The 23,542-nt window shown below is 40.1% G+C and overlaps 3 protein-coding genes across 7 annotated transcripts; 2 read left to right on the forward strand and 1 right to left on the reverse strand.

Moving 5' to 3' along the window:
• The first annotated feature begins 189 nt into the window (after window positions 1–189).
• LOC103950543 (extra-large guanine nucleotide-binding protein 3-like) lies at window positions 190–5,819 on the forward strand. Of its 2 annotated transcripts, none has more exons than XM_048587597.1 (8): window positions 190–1,375; window positions 1,455–1,592; window positions 1,920–2,024; window positions 2,138–2,323; window positions 3,181–3,358; window positions 3,981–4,213; window positions 4,530–4,699; window positions 4,819–5,819. In XM_048587597.1, the coding sequence occupies exons 1-8, from the start codon at window positions 209–211 to the stop codon at window positions 5,399–5,401; spliced, it is 2,760 nt and encodes a 919-aa protein (XP_048443554.1). In that variant the 5' UTR covers window positions 190–208; the 3' UTR covers window positions 5,402–5,819. The 2 variants fall into 2 exon arrangements, with proteins under 2 accessions (XP_048443554.1, XP_009360043.3); XM_009361768.3 differs by having other exon boundaries at window positions 196–1,375; window positions 3,978–4,213.
• A 1,199-nt stretch (window positions 5,820–7,018) lies between these two features.
• Window positions 7,019–8,664, forward strand: LOC103950544 (U-box domain-containing protein 21). The gene has a single exon (XM_009361770.3). It carries the CDS (start codon window positions 7,152–7,154, stop codon window positions 8,484–8,486), a length of 1,335 nt encoding a protein of 444 aa, XP_009360045.1. The 5' UTR covers window positions 7,019–7,151; the 3' UTR covers window positions 8,487–8,664.
• A 6,669-nt stretch (window positions 8,665–15,333) lies between these two features.
• On the reverse strand, window positions 15,334–17,500 carry LOC103950546. 4 transcript variants are annotated; one of them, XM_048587526.1, is made up of 5 exons: window positions 17,220–17,498; window positions 16,898–16,980; window positions 16,122–16,174; window positions 15,769–15,824; window positions 15,334–15,659 (listed from the first exon to the last, which is right to left on the reverse strand). In XM_048587526.1, the coding sequence occupies exons 1-4, from the start codon at window positions 17,389–17,391 to the stop codon at window positions 15,800–15,802; spliced, it is 333 nt and encodes a 110-aa protein (XP_048443483.1). In that variant the 5' UTR covers window positions 17,392–17,498; the 3' UTR covers window positions 15,334–15,659; window positions 15,769–15,799. The 4 variants fall into 4 exon arrangements, with proteins under 4 accessions (XP_048443483.1, XP_048443482.1, XP_009360047.1 ...); XM_048587527.1 differs by having other exon boundaries at window positions 15,566–15,636; XM_048587525.1 differs by lacking the exon at window positions 16,122–16,174 and having other exon boundaries at window positions 17,220–17,500.
• Window positions 17,501–23,542: the final 6,042 nt, after the last annotated feature.

The following is a 23,542-nucleotide window of genomic DNA, read 5'->3' on the forward strand; positions in this document are numbered from 1 at the left end:
CCTACCGTACAGTTACTAATAAGAATAACGTCGTCTTGACATCTCATGCCAAATTTTTCTGGACCAACTGACATTAGTAAGTCAATGTATAAACGAATTTACTTTGGTTTCACCGAAAATAATCAACTGTCAGTTTCCAATGGTACTTATTTTTAATTATTTGTAAACTCCAAAAACATCAATTTGAAATGTAAAAAAATTGTCAACGATGACGTTGACGTCTCTCAACTCTTCTCCCCCACTCTCTAGCTTCCCCCCAACTGCTTTGTACGGCAAATCAATTACCTTTCATTTCATTTTCTCGAGCTTTTTTTCTCGGGAACCAAACACCCTGTGCCCCGCCATGGCTTCCGAACCGGAGGATGGGAAGAGCTGGGAGGACCTCCTCAGAAAGATGCTGCCTGCCGGCGCACCATTACCCGACGAAGAGCACCTCGACTACTCCATCGCCGTCGAATACGAAGGCTCTCCTCTGCCCTACGACCCGCCCAAGGTTGATCCGGTTAACCTCGACTCTCTCAATCTTTACTCTTCTTCCGTGACCGCTGGTTCGGTTCAAGCCCCGTCTTCGATTCCGGTGGGGTCGATGGTCGGTCAGAAGGTCTCGCGGTTCAGTCGGATGAGGAACGGCGGCGTTGTGAAGGAGACGAGTAGAACGACGTCGTCTTCGACTCCGAGGACGCAACCGGAGCTGCGAAACAGCAGGGAAGGGTCGGAATTTGAAGGGGCTGAGGAAGGTTTCAGCTCTGAGTTGCCGGCTCAAGACTCGAACTTGGAGCACAAACCGATCGGCGGCGCCACCGAAGGAAAGAGGGCGGCTGTCGTGACTTTCAATGAACCAAGAGATTCGGAGAACGAGGACGAGGGTGAAGATAACGACTCGTCCCCGCAATCGAGCGCGGCCACCGAACAGGTGGGATCGCCGGTTGTAGGGGCCTCTTCGCCCGGGAGGCGATCGAGTAAGAGAGGGATTTGCAGCAGGTGCGGGAAAGGGAACAGATTGAAGGAGAGAGAGTGGTGTTTGGTGTGCGACGCCAAGTACTGCAGCAATTGCTTGCTGAAGGCGATGGGGTCGATGCCGGAGGGGAGGAAATGTGTGAGCTGCATTGGGCAGCCAATAGACGAGTCCAAGAGGTCGAACTTAGGGAAGTGTTCGAGGATCCTGTCGAGGGTTTGCAGCCCTTTGGAGATTCGGCAGATAATGAGGGGCGAGAAGGAGTGCCCCGCCAATCAGCTTCGGCCGGAGCAGTTGGTTGTGAATGGAAGCAAGCTGAGGGAAGAAGAACTGGCTGAGATTTTGGGATGTGAATTGCCTCCTCAGAAGTTGAAACCTGGGAGGTATTGGTACGATAAGGATTCCGGTTTTTGGGGAAAGGTGAGCTTTTTTTGGATGAGCATTTGCAGTAGGGTTTTTTGTGCTTTGTATGTTTATAGTCCTGTGTGCTTGATTTCAGGAGGGTGAGAAGCCGGATAGGATTATTAGCTCGAAACTCAATGTTGGGGGTAAGATTCGGTTTGATGCAAGCAATGGGAACACCAAAGTGTTCATGAATGGCCGAGAGATCACAAAGATTGAGCTGAGGGTGTTGAAGGTATTACCTAAATGTCCATAATGAATGAGTATGTCGGTAGTAGAGCTCCGTATTCAATACAAACAAATGCAACTATAATTTGGAAATCTAAACCCTAAACCCCTGGTATGAAAAAGTGAATCCGTCAATCTAACGGTTGCAAATGTGAATTCCTACTATAGGATTTTCCATAATAAGTAAGTTTGTAAGATGATCATCTGTCTAGTTGAAAGTCTTCTAATGAAAGTTAATAATAAGAAGAAGCTTCCTCAAATTTTTTGGTGATTGCATAAATCATTTGATTACATAACACAAAGCTTATCATTTTCCTTTTCACTTGCATCTCAGCTGGCCAAAGTGCAGTGCCCTCCGGATACTCATTTTTGGGTGTATGATGATGGTTCTTATGAGGAGGAAGGTCAGAATAACATTAAAGGGAATATATGGGGAAAGGTTCTTTCGTACCTTGAATGTTGGTTAATTGTTGTTTGGTGCACGTTTGAAATTGTGACAGATTATTGTGAGTCAAATTTTTATTCTCTTGCAGTTTGGTTTTTGGTAGGCAGGCATCCACTCGTTTCATTTGTTCATTATTCTCATTGCCTGTACCACCTGGTAATCAAAATGGGGCACAAGAAGATCCGATGACACCTTCAAGCAGGTCAGTCCGGGAATTCTGGGAACAGGGAAGAGTTCAGAAACTTCTGTTATTTGGCTCGGAGGGATCTGGAACTAGCACCATCTTCAAGCAGGTATTGCCCCCCTTCTCTTCAGGGTGCCTTGCATGGTACACGTCTTTTTGAGTTTACGTGTGTCCTTGTTTCTGTTCTAGTCAAGCAAGACTTGAATAGACTTGCTCTATCTGGTGTCTGGTTCCTCGTTGGTTTACAGTTATGCAACTATAAAATATTTAAAACTGCTTTCGCTAAATGCAAAGATGTTAGTAGTTGCATTTACCTTGTTTTCAATTCGACTCGTGACATATTTCATCAATTGACAATTAAAAAGTGTTTCCTTTACCGTGATAGTGAACTTACCTTATCTTCCCATATGTCATTACATGGTTTGCAATCTTTCACTGAAACCATTGGCTCTTTTTGACTGAACAACCCCAACTAGGAGTCTAGGAATTTAGCATGGTAAAACCATAGAAGTAGCCAAGATGCTGCATGTTTTAATGGATCAAGAACATTATTGGAAGCAGGGGAAATCCAATTAGCTCAGTCGCTGATATATTGCAAGTATGGTAAATGTGGGCATTCACCTTGGAAAACATTAATTTAAACAATTAATGTAGATGTGCTTATATGTAGCATTGTGAGTCATTAGGTTTTGTGTGAATGATTTCGATTCAAAACCAAGGGAAAACAAGGATATTAAAATAGGATTGGAGTCCATTTAATGTACTAACTTACCTTTTGTGGATAATCAAACTGCATGATACCTTGAAGACCGCTTAGCGAAAAGCCCCTAGGGCTTGGTGCTTTTGTTTTTGTTGTTTATGATTTCATTCGCTTTTTTTTGGTATCAGAACTTTGGAAGCTTTATTTCTTGGACACTACAACATCTTAAAAATGCTTATGTCATCCTTCTTTTTCCCATGGAACAGGCTAAGCTCTTATATGGGAACAAGTTCACTTCCGAAGAGCTGCAGAACATCAAACTCATGATTCAGAGCAATATGTATAAGTATCTAAGTATATTACTTGAGGGCCGAGAACGTTTTGAAGAGGAAGCGTTGACGGAGAATAGGATATCTTTGTTGGCTGCTCATGAGTCCCCTTCAGGTCAACATGACCTTTTTCTTTTTCTGTTTACAAAAAGACGGTAGCTGCTTGCTATGTCCATGTCCATCTTTGCAACAAAACTCTAGATCCATGATTGTTGTAGTTGTTTCTAACATAGATACATTGCATTATGGTGGTCATGATGGATGGTGGTCATGTCTGTTTTGTTTTTGCGTTAAATACTACTTCAAATACAGCTACCTGGACAGGGCTGGTAGGTTTTTTTATTGATAGATGGGTCAACCTTCTCTTAGTCTGATTCTCTGCTGCTGCTGCTGGTCAAATTTTGTTTGTTTGTTTGTTTGTTAGAATCAAGTAGAACAGTGGCGTTGGCATCTCATTTTTTTTGTCTGTCCAAAAAGGAACAAATGCTTTCCCTCTTGTTGTTATTTACCCAAGGGAGTGGAAGTTTGGTGCTATTGGTTTCATCTTATGTCTAACATAATTTAAACTCATGATTGTCCCGTTGTCATTAATATTGAAGAAATGTTATACTGGTTGAAGAGGAAAATGTTTACATCTTAAGAGAGAGAATATTTTGCTTATTTGGTTCTCTGCTTGTAGGCATGAATGAACCTTAAGTCAGTGGTTGACTGTGAAATGAATTTATGTGAAACAGTAGTTGATGAAAGCGAGCAATGCATCTATGCAATCAACCAAAGGTTCAAGCACTTTTCTGACTGGTTACTGGATATCATGGCAACCGGAGACTTGGATGCATTCTTTCCTGCTGCGACACGTGAGTATGCTCCTATTGTGGATGAATTGTGGAGAGATTCTGCCATCCAGGAAACATACAAAAGGAGGGAGGAACTAGACTGCCTTCCTGAAGTTGCCAAATATTTCTTAGATCGGGTTAGTCATTACTTGTTTTCGCCTTACTCTTTCGGCTCCAAATTGCATGCCTGTTAAAACTTTATTTGGAAGATCAAAGTTTGTTAATCACAGAATTGATAGTATTCCTTTTATGGTATTTTCATATTTAGTTTATGATCTTTCACATTTACTTTGAATTAATATTAAGACTATGTTTGGATTGAATATGGTTTAATTGTTTGATATATACGTGGGTGACATTTTAAGCAGGCTTGGATGCTTTGTCGCTAGCTAAACTAAATTTGCAATATTCATGTTTTATTCTTGTGCGCGTTTGGTGTTTCATTTCTAACAGGCTATAGAAATATCAAGTAACGAGTATGAGCCCTCCGAGAAAGACATTTTATATGCTGAGGGCGTTACACAGAGCAATGGGCTTGCCTCTATGGAATTTTCATTTGATGACAGAAGTGCCACGTCTGAGCTATACAAAGAAAACTATGAATTTCCCCTTCCCTTGACTAAGTAATACCTTGATTCTTTCATCGTCAGTCGAGCTTCCGATCTTGTGCTCATACTGTTATCTTTTTTTCTGTTTCCAATGAGACCATCAGTCTGTTGCTCACTGGATTTTATTGTCTCAGGTATCAACTAATTCGCATTAATTCCAAGGGACTGAGTGATGGTTGCAAATGGCTGGAAATGTTTGAAGATGTGAGGGCAGTGATTTTTTGTGTTGTGTTGAGTGACTATGATCAAATGTGGGCCCACGGTAATGGTCTTCTTCGTAATAAAATGCTGGCAAGCAGAGATTTGTTTGAGAGTTTGGTACGGCACCCTTGTTTCAGAGACACTCCGTTTGTGCTCTTTCTGAACAAATACGATGCCTTTGAAGGCAAGATAAACCAGGTTCCGTTGTCTGCCTGCGAGTGGCTAAAGGACTTCAGTCCTGTTAAGCGTCATGGTAATAGTCAGTCTCTGGCACAGCAAGCATATTATTACGTGGCGGTGAAATTCAAAGAGCTGTATTCATCCATAAGCGGCGAAAAGTTGTTTGTGGCGCAGACCCGAGCTCGGGAGGCTGCCTCAGTTGACGAGGCATTCAAGTACGTACGGGAGGTCCTCAAGTGGGATGAAGAAAAGAATGATAATTTCTTTGCAGTAAATGGGGACGACTCATTTTACAGCACGGAGATGAGTTCTTCTCCATATGTCAGGCAGGAATAGACCACGCTTCTCCGGGGCTCTGCAGGTGAGCACCATGTGAAGTGAAAAGTTGGACGGCGTGAACTTGTCACTGGGGAAACACCGAAACAGCTCCAACGAACATGGGGGGCTACGTGCTGCCGTTTGATTAGCTGATGGAAGGATGAGTAGCGAAGACAGTTCGGCTGCATTTCTTTGTTTCTTTGTTCTTTTCCTTCTTCTTTCCCAGGCCGGACTTGTTATTAACGTAGGCCGGATTTGGTTTCAACTTAGGCCGGATTTGTTTTCGTCTTCGGCCGGATTTGGTTTCAAGGTTCATTCACAATGTTGCTGGTTATGTACAGGATTAAAAATTGATTTGTAACGTAAGCTCATTTTTAAAGGGGTGGTATTTTTCTGTACAGCAAATTCAAAAGTGAATAAAAAGCCACTTTCATAAGGTTTTCTGTTTTTAGGTTAAAATTTCTATTTGCTTGATTTGAATTGAACGAGGTTTCTCTCTGGATCCTCTTTGTGAGAATCCCGAGAATCCTTTAATTACGTCTGTTCATCGTATATTGTAAGGTCAATTTTTGTCCGATACTGTTTATATTTAATTTTAAATAAAAAAATTTCTGATCGTACGATATACGATCAACGGACGTTATTGGAGGATCTTGGAGATCCGAATTAACCTGGTTTAATTTTTTATTTATATTTTATGGGGTGGGAGTTTGAAATTGAATGGCCTATGACTCTGTCAAAGTCAAAACTGCTGTGAAGAAGGCAGCTGATACCTTTAGCCTGATATAGAGGAACCTAGCTAGGCTAGGAGGACTCGTTCTTACATAGTTAAGCTGACCGACTTTGTGTTCCTTTACATCACGTAGACCTAAAGAAAGACTCAAAAAATGAATAGAATAATTCCAGTTATTACCATATTTATTGCCCAACTTGATCATTTTTGTAATAGATGGGATCTTGAGAGGAGAGAAACTTAACTTACAACAAAATATGTTATTGTGTTAGTATTTTTCTTTCGGTTAGAGTCTTTGTTCGGAGAAAAATTTCAGTCGGAGAAGTTTTGTTGGGAGAAAGTTTTTCAATAGGATAGCCTGACCAACAACTCTCACAAGGGTGTGTAGTGAGAATTGTACTTATGTGAGGTCCAATGGGACGAGGAGTTCGTTCTTTTGTGAGAGTGTTAACCATCTAACTAGTAGGACTGTTTAAATGTTTTGTTTGTTAACTTTTCTAAACAAATGATAGAATAATTATACTAAATTGATTTGAACCATAAAAATAAAAAGGTCGAACTTGACTAAACTCAGTCATATTCCAAAGGGTAAAAAAAGAAAAAGAAAAGAGAACAACTAATTTGTTTGCTTGGTACAATTTGATCCCGTGAGGAGTTAACTTTTACCGCTTCCTCCCTTGACGATGTACGGATTAAAAAACGTTGAAAGCTTCAACGGTCAACATTCAAATACTATTACTAAAAAAGAGAAAAAAAGAAAACCTATTCCTCCTCCTACATCTTGAATTTCCTTTCTTTCTTTTTCAATTCTTTCCCACTTCTCATACTTTGAACGCCGCGTGCGAAAGCCTCAAACTTGTAGTTCGGGCAACAAATTTTGGTATATAAACTCCATCTCCTCCCTCCTATTTTTCCACAACCAAAAAAACCAACACCAACAAAACCAAAAGAAACAACTTCTCTACTTTTCTGAATTTTCCTTCGTTATCTCTTTAACCTATAACTTCTGTTGTGTCAGTAAACTAGCTTGTACCAATGGTTTTAGGCTGGGGAAGGAGGAGAACCGGCCACCGTGCAGCGAAAAACCAGCCGGGGGACCTCGACATGGAAGCCCTGATCCCGAACCATTTCCTCTGCCCGATATCGCTTGACTTGATGAAGGATCCGGTCACATTGTCATCCGGAATAACCTACGATAGACAGAGCATCGACAAGTGGCTCGAAGGCGGGAACTTCACTTGCCCTGTGACAAATCAGTTGTTGAGAAGCTTTGATCAGATTCCCAACCATAGTCTCAGAAAAATGATTCAAGAATGGTGCACCGAAAACAAGCGCTATGGAATTGAACGTGTTCCAACTCCGCGAATTCCCGTCATGCCAATTGAGGTCTCCGAGATTCTTTTCAGTTTAGCGGACTCAGCTCGACGTTTGGATCACCAAGGGTGCGTCGAATGTGTGCGCAGAATCAAGAAATGGGCGGCCGAGAGCGAGCGAAACAAGCGCTGTATATTGGAGAATGGGGCTGCATCTGTACTCGCTGCAGCCTTTGATTCTTTCGCAAGTGATTGCGAAAGGAGAAATGCAACTGTGTGTGAAGAATTACTGTCTGCGCTGAGTTGGATGCTTCCGGCTTTCGATGAAGAGTCACACAAACACTTGGGATCCAAAGCATCGTTGCATTGCATGGTTTGGTTTCTCAAGGAAAGTGATGATCTTTCGGTGAAGCAAAACTCCATTCTAGCATTGAAAGAGCTTCTTTCTTGCGCTGATCGCACAAAACATGTTGAAGCGTTGGTGGAGATTGGTGGGGTGAATGACATTCTTTTCGAGCTCATCAGAGAGAAAATTTCGCCGGCGATTACCAAGGCATCTCTGACGGTAGTTTTGTACTTGATTTCATCATCTTCTTCCGCCGGTGAAAAGATCAAGTTAGCATTTTTGGAGATGGGATTGGTTTCGGTATTGCTGGAAATGCTTGTGGACTCGGAAAAGGGCGTAAGCGAGAGGGCATTGGCGGTTATCGACAGTCTTTGTGATTGCGAAGAAGGGAGGGAAAAGGCGTATGCTGATGCGCTAACTATACCAGTTTTAGTGAAGAAAATTTTGAGAATATCGGAAATGGCAACTCAGTATTCGATTTCAGCGATTTGGAAGCTGTGTAAATGTGCAAGCAGGCAAGATGAAAGAGTGCTGGTTGAGGCCCTTCAAGTCGGTACATTTCAGAAGCTCTTGTTGGTTTTACAGGTTCGTTGCGGGGATGATCACACGAAGGAGAAGACGAACGAGCTTCTGAAGCTCTTGAATCCTTACAGAGCTGGATTGGAATGCATAGAGTCCGTAGATTTTAAGAGTATTAGAAGGTCGTTTTGATGAACATTTTCAAAAGAAAACATACATATTCTTAGTGTTAATTAGTTCTTAGTTTTAGTTCCATCAATTGATGAGCTTTTGAAATGGTAAACATTGATTAATTTATTCTCCAGATTTGTTAATGCAATGCTGCAAGTTGAATTGGAAAGTAAAATAGACTTTCAATCTCTTCTTTTCACATGTCACCGTATTATATCAATGATTATTGTTTCTGAAACACATGCTCGTTAGCCCTTTTGAAAGTACTTTTGTGATATCGAAATACTAAAGACACTATCGTGGGACTCTCTATAGATTCTCTGCATGTTACAGTATGAGTGTGATTCATACGGTTTGGTAATAATCGTTGTTGTCTCAGATTGCTATAGAGAAGTCTTAATATGTTTATGAGAGTTAATTCGACTTTGGTTTGGATTGAAACTCTATGTTGATAAGCTTAAGAATAGAACTCGTACCAGGATTTTGTCTTGTATTCCTTGTAGTATTGTAATAGGGCAATCTATGTTTAGTATAAAAACATAAGCCACTGCTCTCACAAAACATACGCTCAATATTGAACTAAGACCTATTGTTAGTTTGAGTACTTTTGGTTTTGCAAGAGAGGAGAAGGTGCACTGTTTGAAGTCTGATTTGGCTTCTTCTTCTACTACTTTTACGGGTTAGTTTTTCATTATGTTTATCGAATTGTGATTTTAATACTTGTATAAATTTGTGGTTCATGAGCTTAATCTCTTAACTTGTAATTTTTGATAAGTTTAGTCTTACATGTGGTATCAAAGCCTAAGATTATTGCTCTTGAATTCAAGTTGAAAGTTTTAAAACTAAAACAGTAAAAGACGTGATGTTAATTAGCAAAGATCGAATTTTGTTTGTGAAGAAATCTGTAGGGCTTTTTCTAGAAAACCTTTTTTCACGGTTACGATCATTTTTGATACCATGTTACTTTGTTTGGGATCTGTAAAGATTTCATGAATTTTCTTCTGCTTCCTTATCTGGAATTATACTGGTATAATATGTCAAACTCCTAAATTTTCATCTTGGTATGAGTTTGAGTTTTCTAGGTTCACAAGAGTCAATTATCACTACAAATTGAACATTGTGCTTTTGTGGGTCAATTGGTCAATATTGTCTTTTTGAAATCTTGATCATCCAATTATAATTGAGATAAAGAAATAATAGAGAGGATGACTTTATGCAAAAGATTAGGTAGTGTTGTTTTCAAAATTATTTTGACGATTTCAATTTTGAAAAAGGGGGAAAATCGTGTTCTATCTAAACCATCTTTCTGCAAAAGATCAAGGGGTTGTTAAGGTTTGTGAATATATGAACGCAAACATGCACTTGTGATATTTATTTTGAGCTAGAATTGTTATTGTACATATGTCAATATAGATTGAATTGCATATGTTGATATTGGAGGCCATGGTTTTGTATCTTGATGCATCTAATGGTTAGTCTAATAAATAACTTTTTTTATTTGTTGTTGTTATTAAATTAATGGTTTGATACTAGACTAATGAAGCATCAATGCATGTGACACAATCAGTTTTTGAGGCAAGAAACTATAATTTATTTGTAATTTTTATAAGGTTTATCTTTAATGCAACTTGTGTATTTGTAATTATTAAATATTGGTTTTGAGGTTTGTTGGTTTGAAGACATTTATATGTTGTCTAACATATTCTAAGAGATACAAACATTCATAATTTTTTACGGGAATTTGTGTTGACGAGATAGGGGCCGATAACTTTTGACGATGATTTTGGTTCGATGAACTTGTAACAATGAAGATTTACTTCGATAATTTGCAATGTTACGGGATCCACGTGAATCTGGAGTGAAGGCAATCCACATGGACGGTTCTCAAGCATTGATGGATAATTTGTTTCATTTATTTGGAGCCGAGGAATTGCAATCGGGTTGATGAATATGGGTCCGATTATGCATTCAGGTAACTTAGTTTACTGTATCATGCATGATTATAGTGTGATGAGTTTAACCATGATAAATTTGGGCTTTTGCTATTTCGAGTGTGCCTGTTTAATTATATACTGTGAGGGCATGATTAAACTCGAAATCCCTATGGATGCCAACTTGTGATTTATGTGGGATGTCTGAAATCATCTTTTGCTGCATAAATAAGTTAGTGTAACATTTAGTCTATGTATACTCTTTCTTTTTCATTAAAGAGTCTATGATTCTGATTAAATTAGTCTTGGTGGAGGATAAAATTTGTTCATATACAACACCTATCATTCTCTTTTGTCTGTTTGTTTTGGGACATATACGATGAATATCAATTTGGAATGGAATCAATCTGATTGCACGAGTACTCATGAATTGATATTGTCTGGGCAAGTATGCTTAATGACCAAGCGGTTCTAATATTAAACTAATGGAATTTGGATGCCATTGTTTGTATTTATGATACATATAATTAAATGCATTGGTCTGTTTTGAATTATTATTAAAAAAAAAGGAGGCAAAATTAGATTATACAAGTATCCATAACGATGACTTTAAAATTAGTAGTGTAATTCATATCCCCAGTTTTGGTTAGACTACGTATAATATGTTTTGGGGGCGTTGCCGTATATATGAATGGTGGAGTTTGTAATCTTTGGATTCGATAAATGTCAATCTTTGCAGTGTATAACCGAAAACATGTGAAGGCTCTTGTATTTATACCTTGTATGGAATGACGTAAATTGTTTTGGTGAAGCCTTGTTGGCAAGAATGCATTCTATTTCGCTGTGATAGTGGAACTCATCGATTGGCAAGATTTGGTCTGGAATTTTCGTTTCTCGTTTGCTTCCACTGCTCTTAATGAAAATGTGCTAATTAAATTGGTATGTATCCTTTAATTCATATCTGATGCGATCTCAAAGTTCATAAGATATTAATTTTGAAATTTTGATAAATTATGGGTTTTACATTGATTGGAATTGTTTGAGATTTTGAAGCGTCAATTAGTATTTTTGCAATTGATGTTTGGACTAGATTGAATTATGATACATGTCGATCTTGTTAAAGAATTATTATATGTAAATCATATTGTTGAAAAGTTGAGATCTTGATTATCTCGTTTTAATCGAGATAACTTGTGCTTCTATGTCCAAATATTATCAATTTTTAGTTGATCTTGCTCGATGGATATTGAACTAGTTAGGATCAAATTAAAGCAAAAATATTGTGCTTGCTATTCTGATTTTGATCGTTGTTGAAACTAGTGATTTTGGGTTTATGTGAGATAAGTTTTTCCGAATGGATTGTACTATCTTTTGATACATAGACTGTTTGCATAATGGTTTAGGTGTATATGACTAAACTGAGATTATGCAATTGGTGAGGAATCGGGAACCAATTGGTTCATATCTCCGGTTTCTTTATCGGTTGTGCAGTACATTATGCTTATGCTTAAGTGGGAGAATCATATGTTCGAATGTAAGTGTGACATCCCACATCGCCCAGGGGACTGATCCTTAAATGTATATTCTCATCTCTACCTAGCACGAGGCCTTTTGGGAGCTCACTGGCTTCGGGTTCCGTAGGAACTCCGAAGTTAAGCGAGAAGGGGGCTAGAGCAATCCCATGATGGGTGACCCACTGAGAAGTTGCTCGTGAGTTCCCAAAAACAAAACCGTGAGGGAATGGTAAGCCCAAAGCGGACAATATCGTGATATGGTAGTGGAGTCAGGCTCGGGAAGTCGTCCCGCCCGGGCCGGGATGTGACAAATTGGTATCAGAGCCTAACCCTGGCCGCGTGTGTGCCGACGAGGACGTCGGGCCCCTAAGGGGGGTGGATTGTGACATCCCACATCGCCCAGGGGACTGATCCTTAAATGTATATTCTCATCTCTACCTAGCACGAGGCCTTTTGGGAGCTCATTGACTTCGGGTTCCGTAGGAACTCCGAAGTTAAGCGAGAAGGGGGCTAGAGCAATCCCATGATGGGTGACCCACTGGGAAGTTGCTCGTGAGTTCCCAAAAACAAAACCGTGAGGGAATGGTAAGCCCAAAGCGGACAATATCGTGCTACGGTAGTGGAGTCGGGCCCGGGAAGTCGTCCCGCCCGGGCCGGGATGTGACAGTAAGCATAAGGCAAAGAGTTAGGCCAGCCATTATAATTCATTTGGTTGAATTATTTGTGTTACTTAATTTGTTTAAGTAATGAGAAGGATCCTAATATGTCAGTTAGCATTCAAAAGGAAACGAATTAGGTTTCCATATGGATTTTGATTAGTCATTCATTGTATTGGAATGATTTTTTTTTAGTTAATATAGTTGCTATACCACATCTTTTACTTAACTTGGTTGTGTTAAGTATAGCGCCTAGATAAGTGGGAGCAAATCGGTTTGGTTTTGCTATATTGGTTCACATAATTACAAAGTGTAAATTAAGTATTGTGACTTTTGAGTTAATTCTGCGATGTAACAAAAAAGATTCTTAAGTTCAATACTTTAAAATGCATAGGTAAGTTGTATGTGAGGTTAAGCTTTTGTTATCCAAAAGATTTGGTGGCTATATGAGTGGGAGTAGACGTCTTGGTTTACTTTTGAGCTTAGATACATTGCTATGAACATGAACTGGACATTGTGATTTGTAAATTAAATATGTATTTTGTGTTGTAGAGGCAATTATAAATTCATTGTTTTGATTTATGTAAGCTGGTTGTGTCTATGTACTAGTGTGTTGATGAATGACTTATGTGATCACCTTTATATTGAATTTGAGATGATTATTCACTGTTATGAATCATACTCAAGTGGGAGAATGTTAGAGTATGAGTGTGATTCAATCCTTGTTGTCTCAGATTGCTATAGAGAAGTCTTAATATGTTTATGAGAGTTAATTCGACTTTGGTTTGGATTGAAACTCTATGTTGATAAGCTTAAGAATAGAATTCGTACAAGGATTTTGTCTTGTATTCCTTGTAGGATTGTAATAGGGCAATCTATGTTTAGTATAAAAACATAAGCCATTGCTCTCACAAAACATACGCTCAATATTGAACTAAGACCTATTGTTAGTTTAAGTACTTTTGGTTTTGCAAGAAAGGAGAAGGTGCACTGTTTGAAGTTTGATTTGGCTTCTTCTTCTACTGCTTTTACGGGTTAGTTTGTCATTATGTTTATCGAATTGTGATTTTAATACTTGTATAAATTTGTGGTTCATGAGCTTAATCTCTTAACTTGTAATTTTTGATAAGTTTAGTCTTATACTGCCATCTCACAATTTAACGTTATTCTCGTGCCAACATTGTAAAACTTGTGTAAAAAAATATAGGGTGACAGAGAATCCTACTTTTAAAAGTCTCTTTAACATTTCTCTTTGTAATAAATATTACAGTTCTACATTGAGAAGTTCAAGTGCTTATAAAACACTTCTCCACAAAAGTGCTTGTACAACCCAAAAATGCTAATAAGTTTTTGGCCAAATATTTTTCAGAAGCACTTTCGAATGCCAAAAACACTTTTAGCTATTTTAAAATCCGTTCAAATCATGTGTTATTCATTTAAGATGTTATATCAGCAGATCATAAGGACATGGTTTTTATATCAATTTAAGTTACCTCTTGTACGAAACATGTGTTATTCATTTAAAATCCGTTCAAAACATGTGTTATTCACTTTTATATCAATTTAAGTCACCTCTTGTATGAAAACGAAACTCGAAACACATCCTTTTTGTGTGTCTAGTTGTTGGCGCCGACTGATGAACCTGATTTTTTATGTACCTGTTTAAACTAAACCAAAACTTGTTTGGATAATAAGGACATGGTTTCATACCTACCAAAAGAAAGAAGATTGGAACACTTTTTATGATGTGAGTTGGGAACGACAAGGATGTCAATAATGTACTGCACATTTGTAATGTGTTTTCAATCTTTTCAACTTGTTAGCTGTTAGTGTTTTAGCCCCTCCTCTCCTCCGAGTGGGAATTCTGCACATGGTACAGTCACATTCTTAAAGACATGGAGAGCCCACAAAATCTGGCAAAAAATAATATTTTCTCAGTTAACATAAAATCTCGTAAAACATATCATTAGCTCAGTAAATATACTAAATAATTAAAAATTGGAGGAAAATAGTTGCCAAGAAACCATTATCAAGCAGCAGGCATGTCTGTAAAAAAATTATGATTGTCAAGTTTTTTCAAGATATTTTGCGTATTTAATAAGATGAAGTATTATAAGTTATTAAAAAGTTGATGGTACAGCGAAAATGATACAAAATAGTTTTTGTGATGGTTTTTATAAAAACTCGCAAAATCGATAAAAACCTTGAATTATAGTTAAGTGTTTGTGAAAAACAAAATTGGTGGAAATTCACAAGATCGTTTCCATAAGTAAAATGTTATAAACTTATAAGCCTATGCATAATATAATGTCCTGCATTAATTTTGAATGTTGTGCAAATTTTAAATCAAATCCTAATTGTTAAATTGGTCAGAATAAAATATCGTATCGATTAAGCATTGACAACCATCATAGAATGACGATATAGCAATTATAGTGATTAACTCAACAAATTTGGCCAATTGTCAAGAAATTAAAGCGTGTCATGGGTCAATGTAGACTCTGTGAAAACCAAGTCTGCCTACGTTGGAAGACCTCGTTTGAACATTTCAATTGAATTATTTGATTTTCTCTGCCACGAAGTGTAAACGAAACTTGCAGCATAACATACGCCGATGAAACGAAGACCATGCCGAAATGCATCTGATGGTTCCATCAACGAAATTTAAAATTCTAACTGAGCTAGACGGGGCGCCGCCTGTTCCTACTGCCCCGTCACGCTCACGATCTTTTGATCCTCAACGAATCGCGGGACATTAGAATTCATATACTCAAACAAACGATCAATGCCATAGTTTTCATATAATGTGGAAAACAAAGTATATTTCAGATACACGAACAATGTATCAACAACATACACGACGGCTACAAATTACGCACACAAATTCAAGACATTACAGTATTACTAAAAGCAGCATCGGTTTCTCATTTATGATGAAAAAATACTAACTCGGTTGTTTCCACTGCCAACGAAGGGCCTATATCCGAAAACCTACTTGTCCTTGTACCTCTTCTCCACTTCCTCCAAGTTCTGAATGTCCTTGCACAATTTACAGATGCGAAATAGACACCTGCGCCCAAAATTTGTAGATTGCTATCAAATGACAAGACATATATCAGAGGCCTTAAGTTTACCTTCTTCTTTTTTTCTTTTATGAATTAAAAACGAAAAGAAGGGGGCATTTCATATCTGGCTGACGTACCAGTAAAGCAGACATGCTGAAGCACAAAGAATTACATTCCTTTGAGCCTTGTACATCTGCATGGCATATTATTCGCAACAAAGGAAATGAGTCGAGAACAATTGAATATAACACGGATATAGAAAGAACTTGACTTTTGTATCTCTTTATTGGCAGAGGGGTAAATATGCAATCACTAGACTAGGCTGATCAGCTCTTTTGTCACCTAACCAAATCGAATATGATGAGACTAAACTACGTGCATCAAGTAAAAGTTCAAATAACTTTCCATGCATGAATGGTTCAAAGACAATGCACGAATGGAACCAATTTCCCTAATAAACAAAGAAATCCGCAAATTCCATCTTCTAAACCTTAAAAAAAGAAGGATGATGAACTTGGCTTTGAAACCTTTGTATCTTGATACCTAGAAATCCAAAACAATGGCAAATGTCGTTTTAGAAGCGAGCATTATGATGAGAAATTGTCAAACACTCATTTGCATGGACATATCTATTCTCAATCTCTCTAAAGACATCCCAAAGCTGAATGTGCAACAAATTGCAACGCAAAAATTGGACCACATATCAAATTTTTCATAATGTACAGCCCAAATGTAGAGATATCTCGTACTAGAATATTTCCAAAAGCATAACCCTTTCTTCCCCCCTCATCCACAAATTCCCACAAACAAAGAAAGTCCAACAAATGATAAAGAAGCAGGATTCAAGTTACCATCCTATTCCAAAGCAACCTAACAATTTAATTCCCTACATATGTGTATTCGGAGGACTAATTTAAGAAACAGATATGCATTATTGAGCATTTTGATTTTGAGTAAAACTAAGCACGAATATGTGATTATCTCGAAGGTCCCTAAATAAAAATGCGGTTAATTATAATAAAGCTGCCAGGCAGCATTAGTGAATGGGGAGATTAAAATGTAATTTTCCTTTTTTGTTACAAGATTTCTACTTCAATAAGTTAATTTAGCTGGTTGATCAAGTTCAAGACCAGAAGGCATCATCTGATCAATTTGATCAAATATTAGAACTTTAAAAGCAATGAAAACCACGGGGGGAGAGAGAGAGAGAGAGAGAGAGAGAGAGAGAGAGAGAGAGAGAGAGAGAGAGAGTAATGGGAAACTGACCGATTTCTCATAGCGGTCACGCTCAGAGGCAGTGCAGATATCAGAGGTGCAGGCCAACCGATGCTCATTCTTCCAGTATATATCTACACACAATCAAACGAAACAATTGCAAAATCAAACATCAATGGGAACCCATTGTTACCAAAAATCAAACAAAAAAAGAAGATAAATTGGGAAATCCAAAGCTATATAATGCCCTAAGAACGAGAAATTCGAAACCCCATTTCAAATGAGAGGCCAGATCGCAGAAATAATTACAATTAAGGACAATATCAGTGTGATTGGAACGGAAACGGGAGCGAAATCGAGAAAAGAAACGAACCCAGGAGCTGAAATCCGGCGAAGGGGACGATGAAGAGGGCGGGTTGGAGGATTAGAGAGACCAGCGACACGAATCGATTCTTCAACAGCTTGGGCGCCGGAATGGTTAGGAGGAAGGCCAAAGCCGCCTCTGCCGCCACCACGTACGTCAATATCATCCACTGCAACCCCATCTTCACCTCCAATTCCTCTGCCTTTGCTTGCTTCGCTGTTACTTGCTCTACTTCTTCTTCTGATTTTGCAGCTGCCTAAGGGCTTAATCACCAAGTAAAGCATATAGGAAAGAAGGAAGAAAAGTATCTCCCTCTCTCGGTATGGTTTGTTTTGTGTCTGATCGGATCGGTTGGGTTGGCCCAAAACCAACATCGTTTGGGCCACAGCCATTAAGCAGTTTTATGGTCCACTCCAAGCCCAATCTATATTTTCAACTATAAATGGGCCTGATGCCCAAATTTGTAGTAAATCGAGAATGTAGTCTTGTCTATTGTTTGTGATGCTGTGCTATTTCTCATAGAGCTGATCAAGGAACATTAAAAGTACATTAGTTGATATAAAATTTAAAGGTAAAGGCCTATGAAATCTTAATCAGTCACTCAAGTGATAAATAGAACGAGACTCTATAAACTTGTCATGCAAATTATATAGTAAATCAGTCTTATTGTTTTAATTGAGTTGTGTATCACACAACATATATACATAAAAATAACTGCAACGCGCTTTTTATTAGATATGTATTTTTCCTACTTATCATATGCAAAATGCACTTGCAATGACGGATTTAGAATTATATTTGGGGGGGGGGGGGGAGGGTGGTCCTCGGTGTGCAAGGTTTTTTAGATAGAAATAGCACACAAAGCGCTCAAACTTTTTCCAATGAGGCACTTCATCGGGTACTTGGTTGTTAGCCATGATGCGCACCTGTCAACTGCCAAGTGTTGTTGAGACTTCTTGCCTAGTTTTGTCGACTCTTCCTGTGTGTGATGCCGAATATGCATTTCATCAAACAGTTAGTCGGCACAAAAGAGTCTCGTACTGGTTCGGATCGTTCTCGGAGGACCTTCACAAACTTGTTTCATAGGCTTCATTAGGTCTCGGAACCACACTGGTCTCTACGTGGATGCGCTCATGCTCACTTGTATTAGATAGTATGTAAACAAATATATCAATATTGTCACTAAATAGTAAAATACTATTTCTTATGTGTTTATGGAGAAGTCTAGAAATGAATTAATTAATATGGTATCAACTATTAAGCACATGGCCATTTCCTTTTGTTAAGAAAAATAATATTTTCTTAACCATTCGGCTTTCAACCTACACATAAGAAAATAGAGGTGCAACATTGCTGACTTGCTTACACGAAAAAAAAAAAAACAAAAAAAAAAAAAGATAAAGAGAAGATATGGTCAACACAAAGGATTATTCATATGAAGACTCGCGAATATCTTGTACATGAGATTGTCGTTGTTTTAATAGAGGATTATTGCGCTTCAGTAGTGCTTTAGGTGTCTCTCTAGGTCTCCATCCCCTTTGAAGGATGTGAAATGTGGCATGCTGAACTTGCATGAAGGCTCTGCCTGCTTAATCTCGTCCGTGAAGGGTGACCTGCTTATGTTGGTCATGTCTCATCATAGTGCCTCGTTAGTGACCTTGTTGTGTTGGAAATCACGCAATCGCTCGGTCATGAACCTTTCTATTTCTTCTTGAATTTGCCTTTGTTGGGGGTAATAGAGTTCTCGGCTACCCTCGGTCGTGAGCTACTGGTCTAGGCTGCTTTTTTACGTGATTGGCTCGTCTATGCCGCTATTGTGGTGCATGTGGTTCATTCCTAGTAGACGAGGAAATTCTTCGTAAGCTGCTGGTTGAGCTTGAGCCGGACTGAGTAACTGCTTCTCTCCGTCCTTCGTGCTGCCTACTCCGATGTAAGGTGGATGATGCTCCTTGCAGGCCTAGCCACAAATGAACATTTCGCTTGGAAGGTTGCTCATGTTGACTATCGGAATGTGGCCCCAACCGTGAATGTATGCTTGTCCGTGGGCCTAGTCGAGAGTGCACATTGCCCTAACGCTCGGTTCATGGTTGGTCGAGTGGCTGCTTGCCGGGACGCTGCTGAAGAGGTTCTTCGTCTACCCTTGTCTTACTTCAGGAAACCTCATTTGGGGCACGTTGCATCTTGGTACACTGCAAGAGTTGATTCACCAAGGTCGTCTACTGTGTGAGGGCGCTAGTCTATTCTATGACTTATCAAGACAAGTGTTGTCCTCCATGTGACATCCCACATCCCACATCACCAAGGGGAGTGATCCTTATATGTATATTCCCATCCCTACCTAGCACGAGGCCTTTTGGGAGCTCACTGGCTTCGGGTTCCATAGGAACTCCGAAGTTAAGCGAGAAGGGGGCTTGAGCAATCCCATGATGGGTGACCCACTGGGAAGTTGCTCGTGAGTTCCCAAAAAACAAAACCGTGAGGGAATGGTAAGCCCAAAGCGGACAATATCGTGCTACGGTGGTGGAGTCGGACCCGGGAAGTGGTCCGCCCCGGGCTGGGATGTGACACTCCATTTGGGTTAGAAGAGCTTGGAAGGAATGCGTCTCCTTAAGTAATGGAAGTGTGGTAGACTCCGGGCGCGAGATTTGAGTTGGGAAATGTCAAATCAGCGGAGAAATGTGGTGAAAATGCCCCTAGTTCAATTGTAGGCCTAGAAATTTGAAGCCGCGACGGTTGAACTAATCTTGGACTGATTTGGGCTGCTTGAAAGGCCACGGGAGTAGGCTAGGCCATGGGAGTGAGATGCTCAGTGTGTGGCCCACGTGGGTGCGAAGCTAGGGCTTGCTTGGCAACGTATTGGGTTCGCCTCGGGCTTGAGTGGCTCGGGCCATCTCGCCTTGGGCTTATGCCCATGTGCGCTTGAATGGCACTGCTTGGACCGTGGTTGTGGCACCGTGGGCCTTGCCGTGCTGGCCACGGTGGTGCCCCGTGGGGGTGGTGCCGCTCTACTCATCATTGTGTTGAGCCTCATAGATCACCACGGTCCTAATCCTTGAACGTTGGAATTTTCGTTTGTCGAGGTTTCCGAATCTCTTGCCAATGTATTGTTCTTTTATGTTTTATTGAAGAATTTAAAAAAAAGATTCCAAGAATAAGAACGTACGAAAAATCTACAAGTGAACAAGAGAACGAAAAAGCTTGAATGCGAGAGTCTTCTACGAGCGTTTGATCAAGACTCTCAATGAAAGCACCAATTATTGGATGCAAATTTCTTCCTTCTTGTTCTTGGACGAAAATGCACCTTCAAAAACAATTAACACCTTAGGTCAAGGCCAAGAGCCTCACGCGCCCACGATGAATGGGTGGGCTTTGACTGAAGAACCTCTGATGCCAAAGTTAGAATTTTGAGGGAAAGTGTTTGGAGAATTTAGAGAATTTTGCAAGAGGATTCCCCTCCGGTTTTTGGAGAAATGGAGTGATATTTATAGGGGTGTTGTTACACCCGCCCCTGCTTATAAGGATAATTCTGTAATTCTCCCTAAAAATTTATAGAATTATCACTTTAGTCCTCTTTTTGTCACCCAATCAAGATCTGAAAATTTAAATTATTACCCTATCACCTAGGCTGCCACGTGGCAGCACCCCAACTCCCTTACTTTTTCTCTTTTGTCCCCCCCCTTCCGTGACACCTTTTTCTTCTTCTCCTTTTTCTTTTCTTTTCTTGTCTTTTCTTTTCTTTTGGTTTGTCTGCATCTTTCCTTTCTCTCTCTCTCAAAAACTCTCTCTTTCCTCTTCTTCCTCTTCTACCCGTGAAAGACACACACACACACACACCCATTGTTGCACCTGCTTGAGGACACAGCCACCATCATCATCACCAAACCTTAGCTCTCTCTCTCTCCCTTGCTCACGGCGCCAAGAGGGTACGAGCACCTCCGGCGAATTTAGCTTGTTTTCCGGTTGGGTAAGCATGGTTTCTCCCTTCTTAGTCTTGTTAGAGGTTGGTTAAATGTAGTTACTGAGTTGGGTTCATGAATTTTCAAGGTTTTGGAGTGTTTTTGGCAAGGGTGGAGGTACACCCAATTTTCCGGCGAGTGCGTGTTTTCCGAGGGATTTTCCGGCCACCACAAGCCGTTACACGGCGAACCCAAGGTATAAAACTACTCCTCTCGGCTAGTGCTTCATTTTGGTACCTAGATCGGGGTCTAGGTTGTAGGTTTGGCGTCGGCCGGAGCTGTGGAAGCTCCGGTGGTCTTCTCCGGCGCACCCAGGCCTTCGGGCCGTTCTCTACCCACACCCACGGGCCTTAGGCCCGTTTGGTCTTTGGCCCAATACCCTCACCCTTTCAGTTTTTATTTTTAGTTATTTCTTTTAAAAACCCAAAAGGCCTTAGGGCCTTGGTTGCAGCCCAAACCCATTTCCCCTTTTTAATTAGGCCTTGGGCCGTGAGGTTCAAAAACCCAAACCCATTTTCTGTTAGCCCAAAAGCCTAACCCACAACCCTAACCCAAAACCCATGACCCATGACCCTGACCCGTGACCCATGACCCTGACCCGTTGACCCGTTGACCGTGACCCGTTGACCCGGTCAACGGTCAACGTTGACTTTGACCGGTCAACGGTCACCGTTGCCTTTGACCGTTGACTTTTTGGGTTTTCGTGCGGGACCCATCCTAGGCTAATTTCGACGTTCTGAACCCGTTTCCGATGTTCGTTTTCCCAAATTCAATCGTTTGAGTAGAGTTTGACTGAAAGTAACAATTGTGTGTTTAGGTGCGATTCTTAGCGGAGATTTCGTTACTCCTGTTTGGTACGGCTTGCACCATCGGTGTACGGTGAGTGGACCCCTTCTAAAAATGCATGTTTTAATGGTAGAATTGCATACACAGAAAAGCATGACTTTACGATTATGTTTTATGAAACGTTTTGAGATAATATGCTTACTGAGGCTAGTTTGAATTATTACTATTTTTCCTATAACCCATGTTCTTATAGAATATCTAATGGATGACGATATGATATTTAGAACATGTTTAGAACACCTCTTTATAGTATAGATGATGGATGACTTTATACTATGAAGTTGATTTTCAATATATGTATGTTCACTGGTTTTGTACTTACCTAGTGGTCCTTTCCGCTACGGGACGTAGGGATAGATCCGATCCGTCCCGGGCGACGGTTTGGTGTTGGCATAGGGCCTGAAGTGTGTTTTCCTCTGACTGTCTGCTCAGAGATGGGGAGCCGGCATGGGGCCTGAAGTGTATTTTTCCTCTGACTGTGTGCTCAGAGACGGGGAGCCGGCATGGGGCCTGAAGTGTTATATCGGACATTCACTAGTGTTTATTATTTATGCGATTTATGATTTGAGACATTGCGCGTCATGCTAGATTTCGGAAAACCTATATTTATCCTTATACTTGTGTTTTCATAAAACCTGGGGGTTAGTATGTTGATAACTGTTTTACTATTACTGTATGTATAAACTTGGTCCACTCACCTTTGTTTTGCGCCCCCTTCAGGACCTTGGAACGAGGATTACGACCTAAGTTACGAGGCGTTCCCCTACCAGTGATTTGTGTCATATTCGCTCCGCTTCGCCACTTATTGTAATAGCACTTCTTTATTCTTAGTTCTGCTCGTACTCTGTATTAGAATTATGCTCTGGGCGTGCTGTGGGTTTACCTAATTTTTTTTTTTAGAGGTTGAACTTTTATTTGGGTTTTTAGCCTTTATTACGTACTTTAGTTTATTTTCTCAGTTTTTGTTTTAATTAAATGGTTTCGTCACCCTTCGGGTGTCGGCCAGCACGTGACCATCTCGATGTCTCTAGGACCTCGGGGTCGGGGCGTGTCAGGTGTGGCCGGCCCCCTTTGGAGAGGTGGGAACCGGCCACATTTGGTGATTTTTGGGTGTAATTGCAAGATATTATGTCACCAAAATATCTTGCAATCAATTAGGAAATTAATTAATTAATTGAGGTAATTAATCCTATTTTGAATGAATATTTAGAGGTTACCTTGTGGGGAGGATTTGATGACGGAGGACTCATGCATATCAAATGCTGTTTCAACAACAGGTACTTGAGAAGGGCGAACCACTGGCAGTATTGGATTATAGCTGGGGCTTACGAGCCAAAGGAAGAAATAAGTCATTGATCCTGCACATTGTTCAAGCCTGTGGTTGTCCATTCAGACAATAAGGCAGTCTTCCGATTATTCCACGTGCAACTCAGGCACTTCGTTACGTCATTCACTGTTAACGACTTCAACCACTGCCTCTTTGCAGGGAGCAACACCCCCAACCTCCACGACGACTTGGATGTGTACACA

Source organism: the organism of the source record quoted next, unplaced genomic scaffold, assembly GCF_019419815.1.
Source record: "Pyrus x bretschneideri cultivar Hongxiangsu unplaced genomic scaffold, Pyrus_bretschneideri_v1 Contig27, whole genome shotgun sequence".
In the NCBI taxonomy this organism is placed as follows: Eukaryota; Viridiplantae; Streptophyta; class Magnoliopsida; order Rosales; family Rosaceae; genus Pyrus; species Pyrus x bretschneideri.

Bases quoted from the DNA above. Each gene is read 5' to 3' on its own strand.
- LOC103950543 (XM_009361768.3), top strand. From the start codon at position 209: ATGACGTTGACGTCTCTCAACTCTTCTCCCCCACTCTCTAGCTTCCCC. The intron at 2,025-2,137 runs GTTCTTTCGTAC...TTTGGTAGGCAG, and splicing joins AAGGGAATATATGGGGAAAG to GCATCCACTCGTTTCATTTG. The intron at 4,214-4,529 runs GTTAGTCATTAC...CATTTCTAACAG, and splicing joins CCAAATATTTCTTAGATCGG to GCTATAGAAATATCAAGTAA.
- LOC103950544 (XM_009361770.3), top strand. From the start codon at position 7,152: ATGGTTTTAGGCTGGGGAAGGAGGAGAACCGGCCACCGTGCAGCGAAA.
- LOC103950546 (XM_048587525.1), bottom strand. From the start codon at position 17,391: ATGGGGTTGCAGTGGATGATATTGACGTACGTGGTGGCGGCAGAGGCG. The intron at 15,825-16,897 runs GTCAGTTTCCCA...TATGCCATGCAG, and splicing joins GTGACCGCTATGAGAAATCG to ATGTACAAGGCTCAAAGGAA. The intron at 15,660-15,768 runs GTACGTCAGCCA...GTCATTTGATAG, and splicing joins TCAGCATGTCTGCTTTACTG to CAATCTACAAATTTTGGGCG.